This window comes from Bufo gargarizans, chromosome 1, assembly GCF_014858855.1.
Source record: "Bufo gargarizans isolate SCDJY-AF-19 chromosome 1, ASM1485885v1, whole genome shotgun sequence".
Lineage (NCBI taxonomy): Eukaryota > Metazoa > Chordata > Amphibia > Anura > Bufonidae > Bufo > Bufo gargarizans.
Genome location: NC_058080.1, coordinates 490,040,950 through 490,063,034, shown reverse-complemented (window position 1 = coordinate 490,063,034; position 22,085 = coordinate 490,040,950). Strand labels below are relative to the sequence as shown.

The 22,085-nt window shown below is 42.7% G+C and overlaps 1 protein-coding gene across 1 annotated transcript in view; it reads right to left on the bottom strand.

Moving 5' to 3' along the window:
- Window positions 1–22,085, bottom strand: part of PRUNE2 (prune homolog 2 with BCH domain) — a 284,676-nt gene that overhangs the window by 123,915 nt on the left and 138,676 nt on the right. Inside the window, exon 3 of the mRNA XM_044273863.1 lies at window positions 19,788–19,988. Within this exon, the coding sequence (XP_044129798.1) occupies window positions 19,788–19,988 (201 nt within the window). The remainder of the gene's footprint in view (window positions 1–19,787; window positions 19,989–22,085) is intronic.

Genomic DNA, 22,085 nt, shown 5'->3' with positions numbered 1-22,085 from the left:
ATTGTGGTAGTCAGTGGCCTAACTACCGTCAAAGCAGCAATAGCAGCTGCTACAGGGCCCTTGGCATTAGGGGGCCTGCCACCCTGTCCCCTACACTGTCACACACAATTGACTTGTGCCTCTTGCAGTGCTTACTCCCTGCTGCTCATTGTTACTTATTTATGATATAAGTGACGGCGAGGCTAGCCCTAACCAGCATAAGGGCCTACGGGGCTGACCTAACCAGCATAAGGGCCTACGGGGCTGACTCTGTCCTCCTGACTTGTGATCAAGAGGAGGAGTCAGCAGGGCCAGTGGCTGGGCAGTGCTAGGGTTAGGCCAGAGGAGAACAAGGTGAGAGCCCTCTGCAGAGCACCTGGTTTTTGGGGCCTCCACACTCAGTAGTATCTGCATCCTCAGGACCCCAGAATAGGATCCCTGCAAAAGATGAATTGTTGTTAACTTGTTAAATGAAATGTTCTGATTGCTGAATCTGCAAACTCAAAAGCATTGTATGGATATGTCAGGGTTAACACCTTGAGTCATCCCCTTTATTTTTCTGGGAGAAGGACCTGGGTCCGAACCCCGAGTTAGTCAGTCAATAGTTTGTGCTTAGCTGAAGAAGAATGATGACCTATGATGTATGAACTGCTAAGCTAAGCCTGAGTTTCAGAGAACCATCATCTGTGAAACTACAGCTACCCAAGCAAACTACTCTACTAGAAAAGTGCTCCAGAGGGAAATGAAACTAGAAGGTCCAGAATCTTCAAGGCCGTGCATTGGAGTCAGTCAGCACATTGCTGTGCTCATCTATGGCCACTGTAATCCATGTGTTCAATTATCAGTGCCAGGGCTACAACCACTCCCATGCTTCATTTGCTCCTCCTGAGCCCGCAAATTCAATCGAACAGCTGGCAGCACCAGGGGGACAAGGGAACCATTGGTTCTGCAATGCTCCACTGCAATGCTGTGGTACACTGCAAAAGGGTTCAAAATGCACTTTTTAAGTGGTAAATGCATTTCTGTATTTTTATGCAGGGAGATGATAGGCCATATTTACATACACCTCTAGATGTGGCTGTTTTGTCATGCTCTCTATAAAGAGAGAAGGGGTTAGAACATGTGAATCAGTGTAGTGGATAGAGAGTGAGTCCTAAGTCTAGACAGAGGAGAGAGCACATGCTAAATGTCTGGACTGGAATGAAGCTAAAGGATTGTCATAACCTCTACCAAGGGTATGGCTTCATCTGAGACGTCTCCCCGAAGAGCAATTTTTCATTAACTGCTGTGCTATGAAATGAACATATCTCCCAGAACACATGAACATCCTGTACATTGGAGAGGAGGTTGAATATACTCACTCCTAGCCCTCGCGGCCCTGTGCTACACGAGTTAAGTATACTTTCACACTGGTGTTTTGGCTTTGCGTTTGCGAGATCCGTTCAGGGCTCTCACAAGTGGTCCAAAACGGATCAGTTTTGCCCTAATGCATTCTCCAGTCCATGACGGATCCACACAAAACGCGAGTGGCTTGGCATTTTTTTCTTTTAGTCTCCATATTCTGACCCCTATAACTTTTTTGTATTCATGTATGCAGAGCTATGTGAAAACTCATGTTTAGTGGGGCAAACTGTACTTTTCAGTGATACGATTTTGGGGCGTGTACGACTTTTTGATCACTTTTTATTTAACTTTTTGTGGGAAGAGATGCGACCAAAAAACAACAAATCGGCCATTTTTCCTTTTTTTTCCGTTTTGCCGTTTTCTGTATGGGATTAATTTATGGGCATTTTTGCACGTTGGGATACCTATGATGAGTATCTTTTTTTTTTCATTTTGGGGAAAGGGGGGTGATATGAATTTTTATATTTTTTTAATTTAGAAAAACATTTTTTTTACACTTATTTTTATAGTTTCCATAGGGAACTATAACAAGCAATCATTGGATTGCATTAGCATTGAAGTCGATGAGGATTTGACTGAATTTCTATGAATCCTTGCTACCGGCAGGGGCTCCATAGAAATTACTAAGCAGAAGCCTTCCATCACACAGGAGGACCCAGTGTGCTGCTAACACACTCCAGCTCCCCTGATTCCCGCCGGGGGGAGCTGGAGCACACCCAGAAGCGCAGAATCTGAAGTTTCGGATTTCTGTGACCAGCATTACCGCTGGTTGCAGACATTAGACATGGGAGGCCACTGTATTAAATGGCAGGCACCCTGCAGATGTGGCACCTGCTCCGCTCATCTTTAAAATCCCGACAGTCGATGTATATAGCAGTATGGCGGTCGGGAAGGGGTTAAGACCAACATCTAAAACACCAGTCTTAAAGGGCTTCTGTCACCCCCCCAACCCCCAATTTTCAGTTTTTGACTTATTATATTTGTTAATGTAAGCAGATTCCATATATGCCCCTCTTACCTCGGGCTGTGCAGTAATTACAGTAGAAAACTTACTTTTATTATATGTAAATTTCTTCACTACCAGCAAGTTGGGTGGACTTGCTGGTAGCCGCCGCATCCTCTGTTTAAAAAAACGCCCTCTCCTCCACTTGATTGACAGGGCCAGCGAGCATTCTCCTCCTCTCGCTGGCCCTGCCTGCAGCCTCAAATCACGCGCCTGCGCCATACCGGTTGTCATTCGGCGCAGGCGCTCTGAGAGAAGGACAGCCACTCCTTCCTCAGTGCGCCTTAGCTGATGACGTCAGCCCTACACCCGTAAGAGAAGATCCCTCTTCCGGGTGTAGGGCTGACGAAATCGGCGCAGGCGCACTGAGAAAGGAGCGGCCAAGCGGCCGTCCTTCTCTCAGAGCGCCTGCACCGAATGACGACCGGTACGGCGCAGGCGCGGGATTTGAGGCTGCAGGCAGGGCCAGCGTTAGGAGAAGAGCGCTGGCTGGCCATGGCAATCAAGTGGAGGAGGGGGCGTTTTTTCAAACAGAGGATGCGGCGGCTACCAGCAAGTCCGCCCAACTTGCTGGTAGTGAAGAAATTTACATATAATAAAAGTATGTTTTTTACTGTAATTACTGCACAGCCCGAGGTAAGAGGGGCATATATGGAATCTGCTTACATTAACAAATATAATAAGTCAAAAACTGAAAATTGGGGGTTGGGGGGTGACATAAGCCCTTTAACCACCTCAGCCCCCCTAGCTTAAACACGCTTAATGACCAGACCACTTTTTACAATTCTGCACTACACTACTTTCACCGTTTATTGCTCGGTCATGCAAATTACCACCCAAATGAATTTTACCTACTTTTCTTGTCACTAATAGAGCTTTCATTTGGTGGTATTTCATTGCTGCTGACATTTTTACTTTTTTTTGTTATTAATCGAAATGTAACGAAATGCAAAAAAATTACATTTTTCAGTTTCAGTTGTAAATTTTTTTTTTTTAAACGACATCTATATATACATTTTTCTCTAAATTTATTGTTCTACATGTCTTTGATAAAAAAAAAATATTTGGGTAAAAATGTTTGGGTGAGATAAATATCTCGGTCAAATGCCAACTTTGTATAAAAAAATTGGAAAAGTTGTCTTTTGCCGAGATATTTCTCTCACCCAGCATGGGTATATGTAAAATGACACCCCAAAACACATTGCCCAACTTCTCCTGAGTACGGCGATACCACATGTGTGACACTTTTTTGTAGCCTAGGGGGGCAAAGGGGCCCACATTCCAAAGAGCACCTTTAGGATTTCACAGGGCATTTTTAACACATTTTGATTTCAATCTACTTTTCACGAATTAGGGCCCCTAAAAAGCCAGGGCAGTATAACTACCCCACAAGTGACCCCATTTTGGAAAGAAGACACCCCAAGGTATTCCGTGAGGGGCATGGCGAGTTCCTAGAATTTTTTATTTTTTGTCACAAGTTAGCGGAAAATGATGATTTTTTTTTCTTACAAAGTCTCATATTCCACTAACCTTTGACAAAAAATAAAAAAATCGAGGAACTCGCCATGCACCTCACGGAATACCTTGGGGTGTCTTCTTTCCAAAATGGGGTCACTTGTGGGGTAGTTATACTGCCCTGGCTTTTTAGGGGCCCTAATGCGTGAGAAGTAGTTTGAAATCAAAATGTGTAAAAAATGACCTGTGACATCCTAAAGGTGCTCTTTGGAATGTGTGCCCCTTTGCCCACCTAGGCTGCAAAAAAGTGTCACACATGTGGTATCGGCGTACTCAGTAGAAGTTGGGCAATGTGTTTTGGGGTGTCATTTTACATATACCCATGCTGGGTGAGAGAAATATGTCTGCAAAAGACTACTTTTCCCATTTTTTTTATACAAAGTTGGCATTTGACCAATATATTTATCTCACCCAGCATGGGTATATGTAAAAAGATACCCCAAAACACATTGCCCTACTTCTCCTGAGTACGGCGATACCACATGTGTGACACTTTTTTGCAGCCTACATGCGCAAAGGGGCCCAAATTCCTTTTAGGAGGGCATTGTTAGACATTTGGATTCCAGACTTCTTCTCACGCTTTAGGGCCCCTAAAATGCCAGGGCAGTATAAATACCCCACATGTGACACCATTTTGGAAAGAAGACACCCCAAGGTATTCAATGAGGGGCATGGCGAGTTCATAGAAGATTTTTTTTTTTGGGCACAAGTTAGCGGAAATTTATATTTTTTTGTTTTTTCTCACAAAGTCTCCCTTTCCACTAACTTGGGACACAAAGTTAAATCTTTCATGGACTCAATATGCCCCTCAGCGAATACCATGGGGTGTCCTCTTTCCGAAATGGGGTCACATGTAGTGTATTTATACTGCCCTGGCATTTTAGGGGCCCTAAGGCGTGAGAAGAAGTCTGGAATATAAAGGTCTAAAAAATTTTACGCATTTGGATTCCATGAGGGGTATGGTGAGTTGATGTGAGATTTTATTTTTTGACACAAGTTAGTGGAATATGAGACTTTGTAAGAAAAAAACAAAAAAAATAAAAATCAATTTCCGCTAAAAAAATGTCTAAATGGAGCCTTACAGGGGGGTAATCAATGACAGGGGGGGTGATCACCCCATATAGACTCCCTGATCACCCCCTGTGATTGATCACCCCCCTGTCATTGATCATTCCCCTGTAAGGCTCCATTCAGACGTCCGTATGTGTTTTTTCGGATCCGCGGTGTCCGTGTTTTTGCGGATCCACAGGACACATACGGACGTCTGAATGGAGCCTTACAGGGGGGTGATCAATGACATGGGGGGTGATCACCCCATATAGACTCCCTGATCACCCCCCTGTCATTGATCACCCCCCTGTAAGGCTCCATTCAGACGTCCGTATGTGTCCTGTGGATCCGCAAAAACACGGACACTCAGAGGGATGATAATCATACAGTTTAATAAAATTTAAATTAAGATTACACCCCTAAAACATACATAAAATGTGGTACATCATTGAATATGTTCCAATTATTTAAAATGCACACTCAATTCGCTGGATGGCTCTGAAAAGCAAAATGGCTCTATAGAGCAATATGAACTGTTGTCCACAATCAGCAAACAATTGATAGTTAGAGTCCGGCACCTTCAGACTCAAGGTGATAGTGTCCTGCAAGTAAGTGGGGCAGATGTATGTATTCACATCCACTGTTAATAACAGTGCCCTCTCAGTCTCATGCCCACACTTGTGCGCTGACAGTCAAGAACTTGAAAATACTGTTGTAAGGTAAACTGCTCCAAACCGAGCCCGGTCTTACCCTTCACCGCTGTTGTAGCGTTGTTCCAGGAGGCCGCACACCCGCAGCGTCCCACGTGGTGTGCTGCTGCCTGTACGCGGCGTCCCACGTGACCTGGTTTCCAAGGGGACCGGATGCAAGCTCGTGTGACGTATAACTTGTGCGTCAGCGTCCACTCTGTACTTTTAGATACGTGACTCTTTCTTTTCTTTGCCGGCTTTCTCGCTTTTTCCTTAGTTGTGTGTAGATCAACGCTTACTCTAGACACCGCCAGACGCGTTTCGGGGTCTCAAGCCCCTTCCTCAGTGGCCTACTGGGTAAGCGGATCTTTGCTCTTTATAACGGGTTAGCTCCACCCTCCTTCATCCATATTGTTTCTGCTTCCACTACTCTATGGGGTGGATTTGCTTTGCAGGAACCGAACAGTCACCATGATGTGTCTTTTTAACATATATCTTATATAAAATACTTTAAAACAATAAATACAATTGCCCCATATCTATAAAATTGATATCAGAGAAGACTACAAGGTCTCACATGAAAAACGCATGTAAAACGCATCAAAACCGCATCGCGTTTCACATGCGTTTTTTCTTAAAATTCACTTTTCCTTGTCTATAACCTCAATTTTGCCATCATATGTTGGGATGACCAGCACCTTCATAGCTGGAACCATACATTTGCCTTTCCTTCAAAGATTTAGAATTTCCGGACGGCTTCTCTTAACTACATAGAGATCAGTAACATTCGCCCACACAAAATTAAAGAAATTCTAAATCTTTGAAGGAAAGGCAAATGTATGGTTCCAGCTATGAAGGTGCTGGTCATCCCAACATATGATGGCAAAATTGAGGTTATAGACAAGGAAAAGTGAATTTTAAGAAAAAACGCATGTGAAACGCGATGCGGTTTTGATGCGTTTTACATGCGTTTTTCATGTGAGACCTTGTAGTCTTCTCTGATATCAATTTTATAGATATGGGGCAATTGTATTTATTGTTTTAAAGTATTTTATATAAGATATATGTTAAAAAGACACATCATGGTGACTGTTCGGTTCCTGCAAAGCAAATCCACCCCATAGAGTAGTGGAAGCAGAAACAATATGGATGAAGGAGGGTGGAGCTAACCCGTTATAAAGAGCAAAGATCCGCTTACCCAGTAGGCCACTGAGGAAGGGGCTTGAGACCCCGAAACGCGTCTGGCGGTGTCTAGAGTAAGCGTTGATCTACACACAACTAAGGAAAAAGCGAGAAAGCCGGCAAAGAAAAGAAAGAGTCACGTATCTAAAAGTACAGAGTGGACGCTGACGCACAAGTTATACGTCACACGAGCTTGCATCCGGTCCCCTTGGAAACCAGGTCACGTGGGACGCCGCGTACAGGCAGCAGCACACCACGTGGGACGCTGCGGGTGTGCGGCCTCCTGGAACAACGCTACAACAGCGGTGAAGGGTAAGACCGGGCTCGGTTTGGAGCAGTTTACCTTACAACAGTATTTTCAAGTTCTTGACTGTCAGCGCACAAGTGTGGGCATGAGACTGAGAGGGCACTGTTATTAACAGTGGATGTGAATACATACATCTGCCCCACTTACTTGCAGGACACTATCACCTTGAGTCTGAAGGTGCCGGACTCTAACTATCAATTGTTTGCTGATTGTGGACAACAGTTCATATTGCTCTATAGAGCCATTTTGCTTTTCAGAGCCATCCAGCGAATTGAGTGTGCATTTTAAATAATTGGAACATATTCAATGATGTACCACATTTTATGTATGTTTTAGGGGTGTAATCTTAATTTAAATTTTATTAAACTGTATGATTATCATCCCTCTGAGTGTTATCATTTGAAGTGTGCCCCCCCACACCTGGTTTTTTAGACAATTCTTTACATTTGGTCCTAAGGGTGGGACCAGGGGGTGTGCACCTTACCCATATAGGAAGAGGGTGAGCCACCGCTGTCGTTTGATTGTCAAGAATAGGACATGTTTTATTTTTTTGCAGGGCTACGGAACAGACATACTGATGTGGACAGTACACGGTGTGCTGTCTACATTTTTTGCTGACCCTTTGAAATGAATGGGTCCGCATCCTATCTGCAAAATATCCAGAGGATAGGTCATCAGTATAAACATCTCATAAAACCCCTTTAATGTTCGTTGTCAAGAAAACCACAAATGATTGAAATCTAAGAGCTATGGAAACCATGTATGCTGATATCTGAAACCATTACCACTGCTGATTGTGAACAAACAAAATCAAGCTTCTGTTGACCACACTACCTTTCTAAAGCTGCCATGTCACAATCACATCATATACGGTATTTACGTGTAGGATTAGTAACCTGATTCTACTTACCATACACTTATTAATACTAATGTTCTCTACTGCTCTGGAGGAAAACGTCAAATAGCAGCAAAGAAAGGAGCAATTGTGAGCAGAGAAACAGAAGAATTGGGCAATTAGAAGGCCTTCAGAGTTATCTGCTCTTCATAGTTAGTCTTCCAAACAAATACTGAAATAGGCTTTTGTTCTGGAATTCAACATTCCTTGGCATGCTCCATATAGTCTAGCTGACAAGCATTAGCAGGGTACATTGCTATATTGTATGCCGAAGATGCAAGATACAGAGATTAAAAAACCTATCAATCATCCAGTTCCAAAATGAACTTTTAACCCATGTCTGCCCCACATATCCTGGAATTGTCTTGTACACTTTAACATTACCAACCACTTTTTAAATCCAGCATACTAAATGTGGAGCTTTAACCAAAATCCTTGCTATTGTGATCTTGTGGAATGGTCAGACATCTCAGCATGTATTACATTGTGTTTGATCTGTCCCAGATATCTCTAAGTTCCAATAAAAGTTATTTGGCTTTCCAAGTGACTCAAGACTATACCTAAAAGTGCTATTATACTAAACCAAGAACCGGATCACAACCTATAACGACTCCATCACACGTGGGACGCCACCAGTGATGCGATCAAAATCAGTCCGACTCTACTAAAAACAGTGAGTAAAAGTAACATTGATTTACTATTCAAACAAACTGTGATACGCAACAGTACTCTACTGAATGCTCAAAGCGAAAATTATCTAGTGACTATACTCAGGATCCTATCACATCAGACTGCTCTGTGCTATTTAAATATTGCTGATCGGGATATCAGCTAGGTTATTTAACCTATTGGAGTAAACCACAGCACCTATTGTATACGAACTCTGGTTCATTGGCCAAATATAGAGAAACATAGTAGTAATATATTATGCTTTTTATGGTTTTAAATTTTATGTCTTTTTATTACTACTTTTTATTTTAGGTATATTGATTGATATGTACTTTTATAATACTATGTTTGAATAAATAAATATATTGACTTATTTAACCCTCCATGTGCAACTGAGTGAAGGTGTGCCCTACTAATCTTTACTTTGGATTAAAACTGACTTTAGCCATATGTGAAAGTGAAGTGAGCTGTCAGAGTCATGATAAATCTGGCCCAAGGTGTTTCTACTTACAGTTCATCCTTTCCCTATTCTTAATAGAGTTTTCTGAGATTTTAATACTGATGCCCTATACAGAGGATATGTCATCAGTATCTGATAGGTGGGGGTCCAACACCTGGGACCCCCACCAATCAGCTGCTAGAGAAGGCACCAGAGCTCCTATAAGTACCACGGTCTTCTCCATGTTTACCAAGCATAGTGCCGTACATTGTATAGTGGAAAGCAGTGAGAAGGCCGCGGCGATACTGCGAGCGCCATTGCCTTCTCAAACAGCTGATCGTATAAACATCTCATAAAACCCCTTTAATGTTGTTTCGTTGTCAGGAAAACAACAAATGATTGAAATCTAAGAGCTATGGAAACCATGTATGCTGATATCTGAATCCATTACCACTGCTGATTGTGAACAAACAAAATCAAGCTTCTGTTGACCACACTACCTTTCTAAAGCTGCCATGTCACAATCACGTCATATACGGTATTTACGTGTAGGATTAGTAACCTGATTCTACTTACCATACACTTATTAAAACTAATGTTCTCTACTGCTCTGGAGAAAAACGTCAAATAGCAGCAAAGAAAGGAGCAATTGTGAGCAGAGAAACAGAAGAATTGGGCAATTAGAAGGCCTTCAGAGTTATCTGCTCTTCATAGTCAGGCTACTTTCACATTAGCATTCGGGGCTCCGCTTGTAAGTTCCGTTTGAAGGCTCTCACAAGCGGCCCCGAATGGATCCGTCCAGCCCTAATGCATTCTGAGTGGACGCGGATCCGCTCAGAATGCATCAGTCTGGCAGCGTTTGGACTCCGCTCCGCTCAGCAGGCGGACACCTGAACCCTGCTTGCAGCGTTCGGGTATCCGCCTGGCCGTGCGGAGGCAAACGGATCCATCCAGACTTACAATGTAAGTCAATGGGGACGGATCCGTTTGAAGTTGACACAATATGGCTCAATTTTCAAACGGATCCGTCCCCCATTGACTTTCAATGTAAGTCAAAACGGATCCGTTTGCATTATCATGAGCAAAAAAAATCTATATTTTTTTGGTTCTTTTTTGTTCATGGTAATGCAAATGGATCCGTTCTGAACAGATCTAAGCGTTTGCATTATAGGTGCGAATCCGTCTGTGCAGATACCAGACGGATCCGCACCTAAACACAGATGTGAAAGTTACCTTAGTCTTCCAAACAAATACTGAAATAGGCTTTTGTTCTGGAATTCAACATTCCTTGGCATGCTCCATATAGTCTAGCTGACAAGCATTAGCAGGGTACATTGCTATATTGTATGCCGAAGATGCAAGATACAGAGATTAAAAAACCTCTCAATCATCCAGTTCCAAAATGAACTTTTAACCCATGTCTGCCCCACATATCCTGGAATTGTCTTGTACACTTTAACATTACCAACCACTTTTTAAATCCAGCATACTAAATGTGGAGCTTCAACCAAAATCCTTGCTATTGTGATCTTGTGGAATGGTCAGACATATCAGCATGTATTACATTGTGTTTGATGCGTCCCAGATATCTCTAAGTTCCAATAAAAGTTATTTGGCTTTCCAAGTGACTCAAGACTATACCTAAAAGTGCCATTATACATTCTCAAATATCCTGTTATTGCACAATCATTCTGATGTTCAGTAGAATTCGGACAAAATTGATGATGGCAGCCATGATACACCCACAGTTTGTCCATAATAAATGTTATTAGTATACAAAAAAAACCAAAAAATTGCAATCATCTGAATAGTAAGTGAAGATACATATAAAGTGAAATCTACACGCATGTAAAGGAAAATATGTGAAATCATCCATGAAGAACATGCATATTTCATATTGTACTATGGGAAAATCCACAAATCTGTCAGCCATAGACAATCGAAGGGGACTGCCCGAAACCTGATCACATACACCTGCTGGGTCAGAACAATCTGGCACTCCCAGCATTAACACTGGTAGCATCAGGTACTGGCCGGCAGCAATTACAGGTGCCCTCCTGAGTTCAATAAGACAATAGCATCCTGCTATGCTGATCGTCTTCACAGGCCTCACTGGGCCACTAGGCCTGAAGCCTATGAAGCAGTAGAACAGCACTAGCAGTCGCAAAGCGATAAAGTCATCACGACATCATGAGTCAGGTCACAGGCACCTCAGGCTGCAGGCTGGAAGAGGCTTGTGGGCTGCACCGCAGAGGGCGGCATGGAATGGGACTCAGGTGAGTATTCCATTTCTCTTATTACCTGGCCACTTGCAGACCATACAGGGCACTATAGGTCACATTTTATTACTGTGACATTATAGCGGGTACTATGGGGGCAATTTCCAATACTGGAGAAAGTAAAGGGGCATTATTATGGGCACTATAGGCATTATTATTTTGGAAGCAACAATGGCAGCATTATTAATACTAGTGACACTATGGTGGTATTTGTAATACTGTATTACTGAGAGCACAATGGGCACCAATGGGGGCACTATAGGGACATTGCTATTACTGGGCCATACAGATGCAACAATTCAGCTCTGCTATAGAGCCTTATTGTACTACATGTGAAGATTTCTAGGTATCTTTTCTTTATGATTCTTTATATCATATACATGTGTATTTTTTTCAAATAATTTAATCTTTTATTTTTTTTTACGTAACATTTATTACACACATTTTAATGTGATGCCAGTTCTGGTTGGTAGTAGTGTTATATATGTGTTCCCTTTTGATCATTTTTATTTACCTGAAGATGAGGTTAAAATCACCTTAAAGGTGCAGTAGGGTTGTTAAAGAATAACATTTTGTATGATTTTTATGATATTCATTATGATTGTACTTACTGGTGGCAGTGTCTGTTTATTTCACTACTGCCTGTATCCATGGGACGCAAGACAGAACATACTGCACAGATTAGATCATCTGGGCTGGCACCATCTCATATTATTGGTTCTTTTATGCCAGCATGTAAATATAAACAGTTACAGGTTGTAAATGACAACCAGTAGACATTAATCATCTGCACTCCAGCTGTTAAACTGTCATAGCCAATATTCTTTTTGGCCCACATATAATACTGTTTATTCAAGTTTGTCTTTTTACATACTTCAACCTCTTAGGTAAATAATGAATGATTAATCTCATTTACTGTCCTATGTACATTGTAAAGTACAAACCCAATTAGTACATGACAGATGTAAATAAAATGACCGGGCAGAAGAAACAGTCATACTTCATATGAATTGTCTCTTATTAGATTCCTATATTCATTTATAGCCGCAATTCTCCAATGGTGAAAATAACTGGAGTATTTAAAACAGATTATGAGCATGTGGTCCTTCGGTAAGTACAAAAAACATACTTTATATAAAATAAATTTTTATATGTCAATTTTGAACCAAGTCTATATTTAGACTTTTTAAAGCTTTTATTAATGCTACAGCACTTATAATTAACATTTCATCAGTTTTACCTATCCAAATGGGCAAACAATAGAATTAGAACAGTGACTTGCCTCCTGGTAGAGAAGATACCAGTCCACATAAAAGTGGTTCTCGAGGAATTAAGAAAATTAAAATGCTTAAATATTACTTTATTGCAAATATATTGCCAAATACCTTTCATTAGTTATAATAGCTTTTTTTGTCTAGGGAGCAATCATTAGGTTAAACCAAATGGCAACCGTCCTATTAGTACAGACAAAACCTGTCCTAATCACACACCAGGACAAGTTACTTGACAACACTGAGCTAAAGAGCTGCCTCATCCTCCTCTCTGCTATGCTTTTCAGGTATTATGGTCCTGAATACATCTGATAAGATCTTTAGCTGAATCTCTGTAGGAATGGAGCTCATGCGGAGACATGAAGTACAGAGAGGAGGGGGGGGGGGGGGGGCTAATGAGCAGCAGTGTATGCAATTTCCATTACCACGGTCTGTCCTGTCCGTTCTCTCCCTACTTCATGTGTCCTTAAGAACTCCAATCCTACAGAGATTCAGCTGAAGATCTTATCAGATATATTCAGGATCATAATCCCTGACAAGCAGAGCAGAGAGGAGGACGCAGCTCTTTACCTCAGTGTTGTAAAGTAACTTGTCCTCCTCTGTGATTAGGACAGGTTTTGTCTGTACTTATAGGACAGCGGCCATTTTATTTCTCCTAATGACTGCTCCCCAGATAAAATGAGCTATTACAACTAATGAGCGGTATTTGGGAATATATTTAGAATAAAGTAATATTTAAAGGGAGTCTGTCACCTCCATATGGCTATATACAGTGCTTACATGGCTCTGTACCACACCTATATAGGATTGTAACGGTACGGTACCTTTGTTCTTTTCTTTAGACTTGCACGAGCAGGAAAAACTGTGTTTAATTCATATGCAAATGAGCACTCGCAAGTGCCCAGGGGCGGCGTTCAGTGTGTAGGTGCCCAGGCTGCTCTGCCTTCTTTTCACTTTACTACTCCCCAGTCTCTGCCTTTTCCCGCCCTCCAAGTCTCTTGCCTCATCAATAGGTCTGGCCGGTGAAGCAGTGCACAGGTTTGGGATCTTGGCCGGATCCTAGCGATGACGTAAAGGACTTGGAGGGTGGGCAAAGGCAGAGGCTGGGGAGGAGTAAAGTGAAAAGAAGGCAGAGCAGCCTGGGCACCTACACACTGGGCACTTGCGAGTGCTCATTTGCACTTGCGAGTGCTCATTTGCACTTGCGAGTGCTCATTTGCATATGAATTAAACTTTGTTTTTCCTGCTTGTGCAAGTCTAAAGAAAAGAACAAAGGTACCGTTACAATCCTGTATATGTGTACTACAGAGCCATGTAAGCGCTGTATATGGCCATATGGAGGTGACAGACTCCCTTTAACCCCATAGGGACACAGCCTTATTTCACCTTAAGGACCAGGCCATTTTTTGCAAATCTGACCAGTGTCACTTTAAGTGCTGCTAACTTTAAAACGCTTTGACTTATCCAGGCCATTCTGAGACTGTCTTTTCGTCACATATTGTACTTCATGACACAATGAAGTCCCCCTCAAAAAAATACCTAATTTACCAAAAATTGGGTAAAATTTGCAAAGTTTCAGTTTCTCTACTTCTGTAATACATAGTAATACCCCCAAAAATGGTGATGACTTTACATTCCCCATATGTCTACTTCGTGTTTGAATTATTTTGGGAATGATATTTTCTTTTTTGGGGATGTTACAAGGCTTAGAAGTTTAGAAGCAAATCTTGAACTATTTCTGAAATTTACAAAAAAACAATTTTTAGGGACCAGTTCAGGTCTGAAGTCACTTTGCGAGGCTTACATAATAGAAACCACCCAAAAATGACCCCATCTAAGAAACTACACCCTCAAGGTATTCAAAACTAATTTTACATACGTTGTTGTGTCCGTCCCAATATGTGTCCGTAAACTACTGTACGGCCACACAGCGGGGCGTAGATTGAAAGGTGCGCCGTTTGGTTTTTGGAAGGCAGATTTTGCTGGACTGGTTTATTTACACCATGTCCCATTTGAAGCCCCCCTGATGCACCCCTATAGTAGAAACTCCCTAAAAGTGACCCCATCTAAGAAACTACACCCCTCAAGGTATTTAAAACTGATTTTACATACGTCGTTAACCCTTTAGGTGTTGCACAAGAGTTATTTGCAAATGGGGATGAAATTTGCCAATAACATGAAATTTTGTAGTTTCTTAGATGGGGTCACTTTTAGGGAGTTTTTACTCTAGGGGGGCATCAGGGGGGCTTCAAAAGGGACATGGTTTCAATAAAAAAGGCCATCAAAATCGGCCTTCCAGAAACGATGTCGGTCCTTTCCTTTTGCGGCCTCCCTTTTACTGATGCAGCAGTTTACGACCACAAATGTGGCATTTCTGTAAACTGCAGTATCAGGGTAATAAATATTAACTTTTGTTTTGTTGTTAACCCTTGTTTTGTTACTGGAAAAAAACGGATTGAAATGGTAGAGTGCCAAAACTAGCGGTTTTGGCACCGTTTTTTTTTTTTTTTTTTGACCGTGTTAATCTGGGGGGTTAGGTCATGGAATATTTTTATAGAGGAGATTCTTACGGACGCGGCGATACCTTTTTTTTTACAATTATTTAGGTTTTTGACTATATTATTCTTTTTGAAGTCTAAGTGTCATTTTTTTTATCCGATTATCTTATGTGGGGGCTCATTTTTTGCGGGATGAGCGGACGATTTTATTGGCACTATTTTGGGGGCTATATGACTTTTTGTTCGCTTGCTATTAAACTTTTTGTTATGTAAGGTGACAAAAAAATTCTTTTTTTGCACCTTTTTATTTTTGACAGTGTTAATCTGGGGGGTTGGGTCATTGGGTATTTTTATAGAGGAGATTCTTACGGACGCGGTGATACCTAATAAGTCTACTTTTAATAAATTATTTTTGTTTTTTTGGGTGTCTCAAGTCTGAGAACCAGTTTTTTTATCCGATGTCAGTGCTAAATTGGGATATAAATTTAGTACTCCATTGTAGTGTGATACTCCCTGAAGCAACCAATAATGCAGAGGCCCGGATGATCGGGGCACGTGCACCTTTTTTGGGTTCGTCCCTTCTTTCCAGTATGGGGGACCACACCTGGAAAGTGTTGGCCAGAGACGATCCGGGCGCCTACAGTTCCCGAGGTACTCCGGCCTGTTCTTTCCCGGTCCGAAAAGACCAGGGCCTTGAGGACTGCCTCATAGAACTGGAGGAATGTCCCTGTGTTGCCAGCGCTCCGGGACAGCACAAAAGAGTTGTACATGGCAACCTGTACCAAGTAGACCGCAACTTTTTTGTACCATGCCCGGGTTTTGCGCATGGCGTTATATGGCTTGAGGACTTGATCAGAGAGATCAACTCCTCCCATATACCGATTGTAGTCAACGATACAATCGGGCTTGAGGACCGTTGCCGCGGTACCTCGCACAGGGACAGGGGTGATGCCGTTACCATGAACTGAGGACATCCCTCTTGTCCCTATACCTGACCAGCAACAGGTTTCCAGTGGTAAGGGCAAGGGTCTCACCCCTGGGGATAGGTACCTGGAGGGGGAGGGCAGGGAGGCCACGTTGATTTTTCCGCACGGTCCCACAAGCGGACGTGGATCTGGCGGCAAGGGACTGGAACAAGGGGATACTGGTATAAAAGTTATTCACGTACAGGTGGTAACCCTTATCCAGCAGTGGGTGCATAAGGTCCCACACAAGTTTCACGGTAACACCCAGAGTGGGGGGACATTCTGGGGGTTGAATCCGGGAATCTCGCACCTCGTATATACGAAATTTGTAAGTGTACCCTGAGGTACTCTCACAAATTTTGTATAGCTTCACGCCATACCTCGCCCGCTTGGAGGGCACATACTGGCGGAAAATGAGTCTCCCCTTGAACGCAATGAGAGAATCATCAACCGCGACCTCCCTTCCAAGTACATAGGCCTCCATGAATTTGGCCTCAAAGTGATCAATGACCGGCCGTACCTTATACAGACGGTCATGGGCAGGATCACCTCGGGGGGGGGGGGAATAATAATAATTATCGGAATAATGCAGACATTTCCGGATGGCCTCAAACCAAGAGAGTGTCATGGCCGTACTGTAAAGTGGGGTCTGGTATGCAGCACGAGGCCCCAAAAGGTCCTCATTTCGGCTGCACTGACCGGCGTCCAGCCACCGGGCCTGGCCAAAAAGGAGCCCGGGTGTTGAGCAACGAACTGTTGGGCGTACAGGCTCGTCTGCTCCACCATCAGATTTACCAGTGGGTCACTGAAAAAATGACAAAAAAAAGTCATATTCAGTGTAGCACACTGTGGAAATCTGGATTCCTGATTGGCCTACAAAATCAGGAATCACAGGCTCGTATCGCTCTGGGCTATACCAGACTAGTTCACCGGCAGGGTGCTCCGGTAGATTTAACTGGTGGGCCGGGAAACCAGTACGAGCCCCAGAGCTGCTCGTACTAGGCTGGGCCACAGGGTCCCTAACATGGCGGTCCCCTTGCTTATACAGACGGTCATGGGCAGGATCACCTCGGGGGGGGGGGGGGGAATAATAATAATTATCGGAATAATGCAGACATTTCCGGATGGCCTCAAACCAGGAGAGTGTCATGGCCGTACTGTAAAGTGGGGTCTGGTATGCAGCACGAGGCCCCAAAAGGTCCTCATTTCGGCTGCACTGACCGGCGTCCAGCCACCGGGCCTGGCCAAAAAGGAGCCCGGGTGTTGAGCAACGAACTGTTGGGCGTACAGGCTCGTCTGCTCCACCATCAGATTTACCAGTGGGTCACTGAAAAAATGACAAAAAAAAGTCATATTCAGTGTAGCACACTGTGGAAATCTGGATTCCTGATTGGCCTACAAAATCAGGAATCACAGGCTCGTATCGCTCTGGGCTACACCAGACTAGTTCACCGGCAGGGTGCTCCGGTAGATTTAACTGGTGGGCCGGGAAACCAGTACGAGCCCCAGAGCTGCTCGTACTAGGCTGGGCCACAGGGTCCCTAACATGGCGGTCCCCTTGCTCCGCCTGGCGGCATTTCCGCCGCCCTGGGGGCTCAACATCATCGCTAGATGATGAGGACGCGGATGACAACAGGAATGTGGGGTCATCCTCATCCTCACTGGGACTCTCGGAGTCGGAGGCAAGCTGGGCGTATGCCTCCTCGGCCGAGAGCGTCCGGCGGGCCATAGGGGAGTGTGTGTCTGCGTGTGTATGTGCGTGTGTGTAAATCTTTATTTGGTGTGCCTGTGTGTGGGGGCACGGGTGTTCGCGGACTTAACCCTAAAACTAACAGAAAAAAAATAAATACTAAAAAAAGGGCAAAAAATTAGATTTTTATTTTTTTTCAAAACCACTGATCAACCGTCTGAAGTTGATCAGCGGTGGGGTGTGCGATTCGCTAACAGTGGCCGGACGCCAAGAGTGCCGGCCACAGTCAGCGTACACAAAAATAAAATAAAAAAATAAAAATCCTGCACCCCAAAAAAGTGTGTGGGGGGGGGGGGCAGGGGGGCAAGCGGCAGCACCCCTGGGGGTCTAGGGTCACACAGCTGTGCTGTGGACCCCAGACACCCTAACTTAGGGTGATGCAATCAAAGCTAATGCAACTAACTTTCCCTTTTTTTTCCCTGCCTAACCCAAATGTTCCCTATACTTTCCCTATGTACCTGAAGTTCAGATGGGGGGTGCTGGGGCACAGATCGGGTCCTGGGGGGCACAGATGGGGTGATGCTGGCACCGACGGGCGACACGTGCAGGCAGCTCCTCTCTCCTCCGGCTCCAAAACACAAAAGGAGGAGGAGAGGAGCGCCTGCATCTTTTGAATCTGCCGCCGGCCCGCCCACAGACCAATCAGAGGTGATCCTGAGAGGCGGTGTCACCATCACCACTCAGAATCGCTGGATGGTGATTGGTGGGGTGAAATAACACCACCATCACCATCTTGTTTCGGGTTATCAGAGACCCGAATAACCCGGAAACGCAGGAGACCGCAGGTCTGTATTGACCTGCAGTTTTCTGCGATCGCCGACATGGGGGGGGGGGGGGGCGCATTTAGCCTAGGTGCCTGCTCAATGATTTGAGCAGGCACCGGGTTCCGATCACTGCCCGCCACGCGGCGGTGATCAGAACCATACATGACGTACCGGTACGTCATGTGTCCTTAAGAGGTTAAGTATTTTCATTTTCTTAATTCCCGGAGAGCCCCTTTAACTATAATACATGTTAGTATGACACTTTCTTGGCATTGTTTGTCAAAATTCTAATGCACCTTATTTTAGACACATTTTCCGACAGCCTCAAATTTCTTGGCTCTAAACTAGAATGTAGGTATTATATATCTACCTTATATATACATTTATAAAGCTGAAATCCACAACTCTGATGTATAAAAGTGGAGCAGATTAGACCAATTTAAGGTAGCTCTAAAGTTTTTGGTGGACAGAATTCTGGCACATTTGGACAGATTTTCAGGTTATGTGTCTACATTTTCAGCTTAAGCTAAGTCAACAAATAGTACACTGTCTATAAATGCATTAGGTTTATCAATCAGCTTCAATTTAGAGCATTTTCAGACTGTCTGTTTACGTTTACTTTGTCTACAAATTAGACAGGATTAGTTAATGTGGGCCATTTTCCTCAATTCCCCAAAAACTGCATGTGTGGCGGCAGTTGTTAGCTGTTCCTCAGCACAACCTTATTGCTCATAATTACTTTTCTTTCACAGTAGTTGACTCCATCTTCACCAGTCATCTTCATACATTGCCATATTTTGTTTTATTTCTAGTGATATCCTAAGTATAATTCTGATGATTTTGCTAGTAATATTGGAAACGTTCTGTAGAGGCATTACTTTTTAATTGTAAAACCATAGAGGTTTTTGAATAACTTTTGGCCAGACGTGTGGCATATCTATGTCTCTGGTAACTCTGGCGCCCTGCCCTTGTTGTGTTGTATAGGTTGGGCAGTGACTGCTAAGAGGAAAAAAAGTCTTCCTAATGTGCAGTGCTGTCTCCATTATACTCTATGGGAGTACTTGCTTGAACGTTCCTCATAGAGTATAATACTCCTTTGGCATGCACACTGTCAGACTATGGTCTTACCATTTCCAGTATAGTCAAAGGAATCTGCTTCATCTGGAGTATCAAGATCGTCTACGTTAATATCAAGTTCATCTGGAGTATCAAGATTGTCATCAGAAAGAATAGAACCTTCACTGTGGTCCAGGGAAAGGTTAATGTTAGGAGCTGTGAGCTTTATTTTCCTGGCATGGGCACCATTCAGATCCAGTGAATTTGGAGGTTCTAGAAAAAAAATGAAAAAACATTTTATTTTTTTGCAACAAATACAGAACAACCATAACCATACAATGTTAAAAGTACAACAAATATTAAATGTTTAAGAAATGCATGGAGGCACATCGCACCCTCCTCAAAGAACTTACTAACAATGAATAAGACACCACAATCTGGGTTGGATAAATAATGGCCGCAATGCTTTATTATTGGTTACCTTAATTAAATTAACACCAGAATCAATTATAGTAAATAATGCAATAATTATAAATACTTCTCGAATAAATAATTAATTCAATAACCATAAGCATAATTAATTAATTAGAACTACATCCACCCAGCTACACTGAGTGATTCAGCCCCACTAACTCAGCATATTGGTTTATAATATAACATATTGATTCATATTTGAAGCTTATAGAACTTGTGTTATTGCAACACTATTTAATAACATCCTTTTATTTTATCTTGTTTTTTTTTGTGTTGTTTTTTTAAACAAAGGATGAGTAAAGTTTGTGCACCCTTCATAATTATCTAGACTTTTGCATACATTTGACATAGGATGACATCAGATTTTCAGACAAGTCCAAAAAGTAGATGAAGATAACCAAATCAAACAAATGAGTCAAAAATATTAGACTTGGTTATTTATTTATTGATAAAAATGATCCAATATCACATGTCTTTGAGTGGCAAAAGTATGTGAACCTTTAGGATTAGTGGATAATTTGAAAGTGAATTTAGAGTCAGTTGTTTCAAATCAATGCTATGGCAGCCAGGTACGAGTGGGTGAGTAGAAGAGTATCTTGGCACAAACAAAGGAAATTTCTAAGGACACGTGCAAAGTGAATGGGGCGGAATGACTGCTACCACAATTATTCTTCCTCCTTTCAGATCTATTGATTTTTGGCAGCATTCCCTGATTACACAAAGAGATGTGCTGCCTAATGTTTGTACATCTTTCATCCTGATGAAAGATGAAATCAGCCGACAAAACAGCATTTGCTCATTTATTTGCTGATTGGTGGCCCAACTATACAGGCCAGTTATCAGAAGTAAGCTTTCCTATGAATGCTTGGGACCTTTAGCTTTCGTTATAATTCATTATTTATAGGATATTGATGTTGCCTAGTAATATCTTGCTGATATCTAAAAAATACTAAAAGCACAGGCCAAAAACAACAGAATTTTTATCTTATGGCTATAAAAATAAGTACAGATACGTCTGAGTTTTTTTAATCTGACGGAGATTGTGCAACTGATTGTAATTTTGATTATCAGTTCTGAGTCGGGGGACACCTTGTCAGGGGCTAGTAAACTTATCCCACCTCCCCCATTCTACATTTCTAACAATTAGTGTTGAGCGAACATGCTCGGCCGAACTGCTGTTCGGCTCGAGCATCGCTATGCTTGGCAGATCCGAGTGCTCGGCCGAATAATTCAGGTGCTCTAATACAATTTAATACAATGGAAGTCAATAGGAGAACCCCAGGCACCCCCTGCTCGGAAGAGAAGAGGGTGTCTGGTTCATAAAAAAAGGTTAGAAATTGATGGAAACCCCATCAAAATGGTTTGGAAACAGCATTAAGAGAATAGCTGGATGTGTCTTAGACTCCTATGTACGACATACAATAGACCAGTGTTTCCCAACCAGTGTGCCTCCAGCTGTTACAAAACTACAACTCCCAGCATGCCCGCACAGCCAAAAGCTGTCCGGGCATGCTGGGAGTTGTAGTTTTGCAACAGCTGGAGGCACACTGGTTGGGAAACACTGCAATAGACAACCACACAAAGGCTATATGCCAAAAGCCAGGTATGTGCCCAATCTATCCATATGACAGATAACAGCCAGAATACCTAATATTCAGACTAATAAGACTAATATTCTTGTCAGAAGACTATGAAACCAATAGAGGGCGCTGTTTATAACTCAATAGCGCCATCTATTGGTTTTCATAGTCTTATGACAGCTGAAAAACAAGGCAGATTCTGCTCATTTGCATATCTTTCCCATATGGCCATGTTTATGCAAATTCGTTTTTACATGACAAAACTGTATAGAAAGGTTATTGAATATTATGTTAGGCTATTCAGAAAACTTTTTGA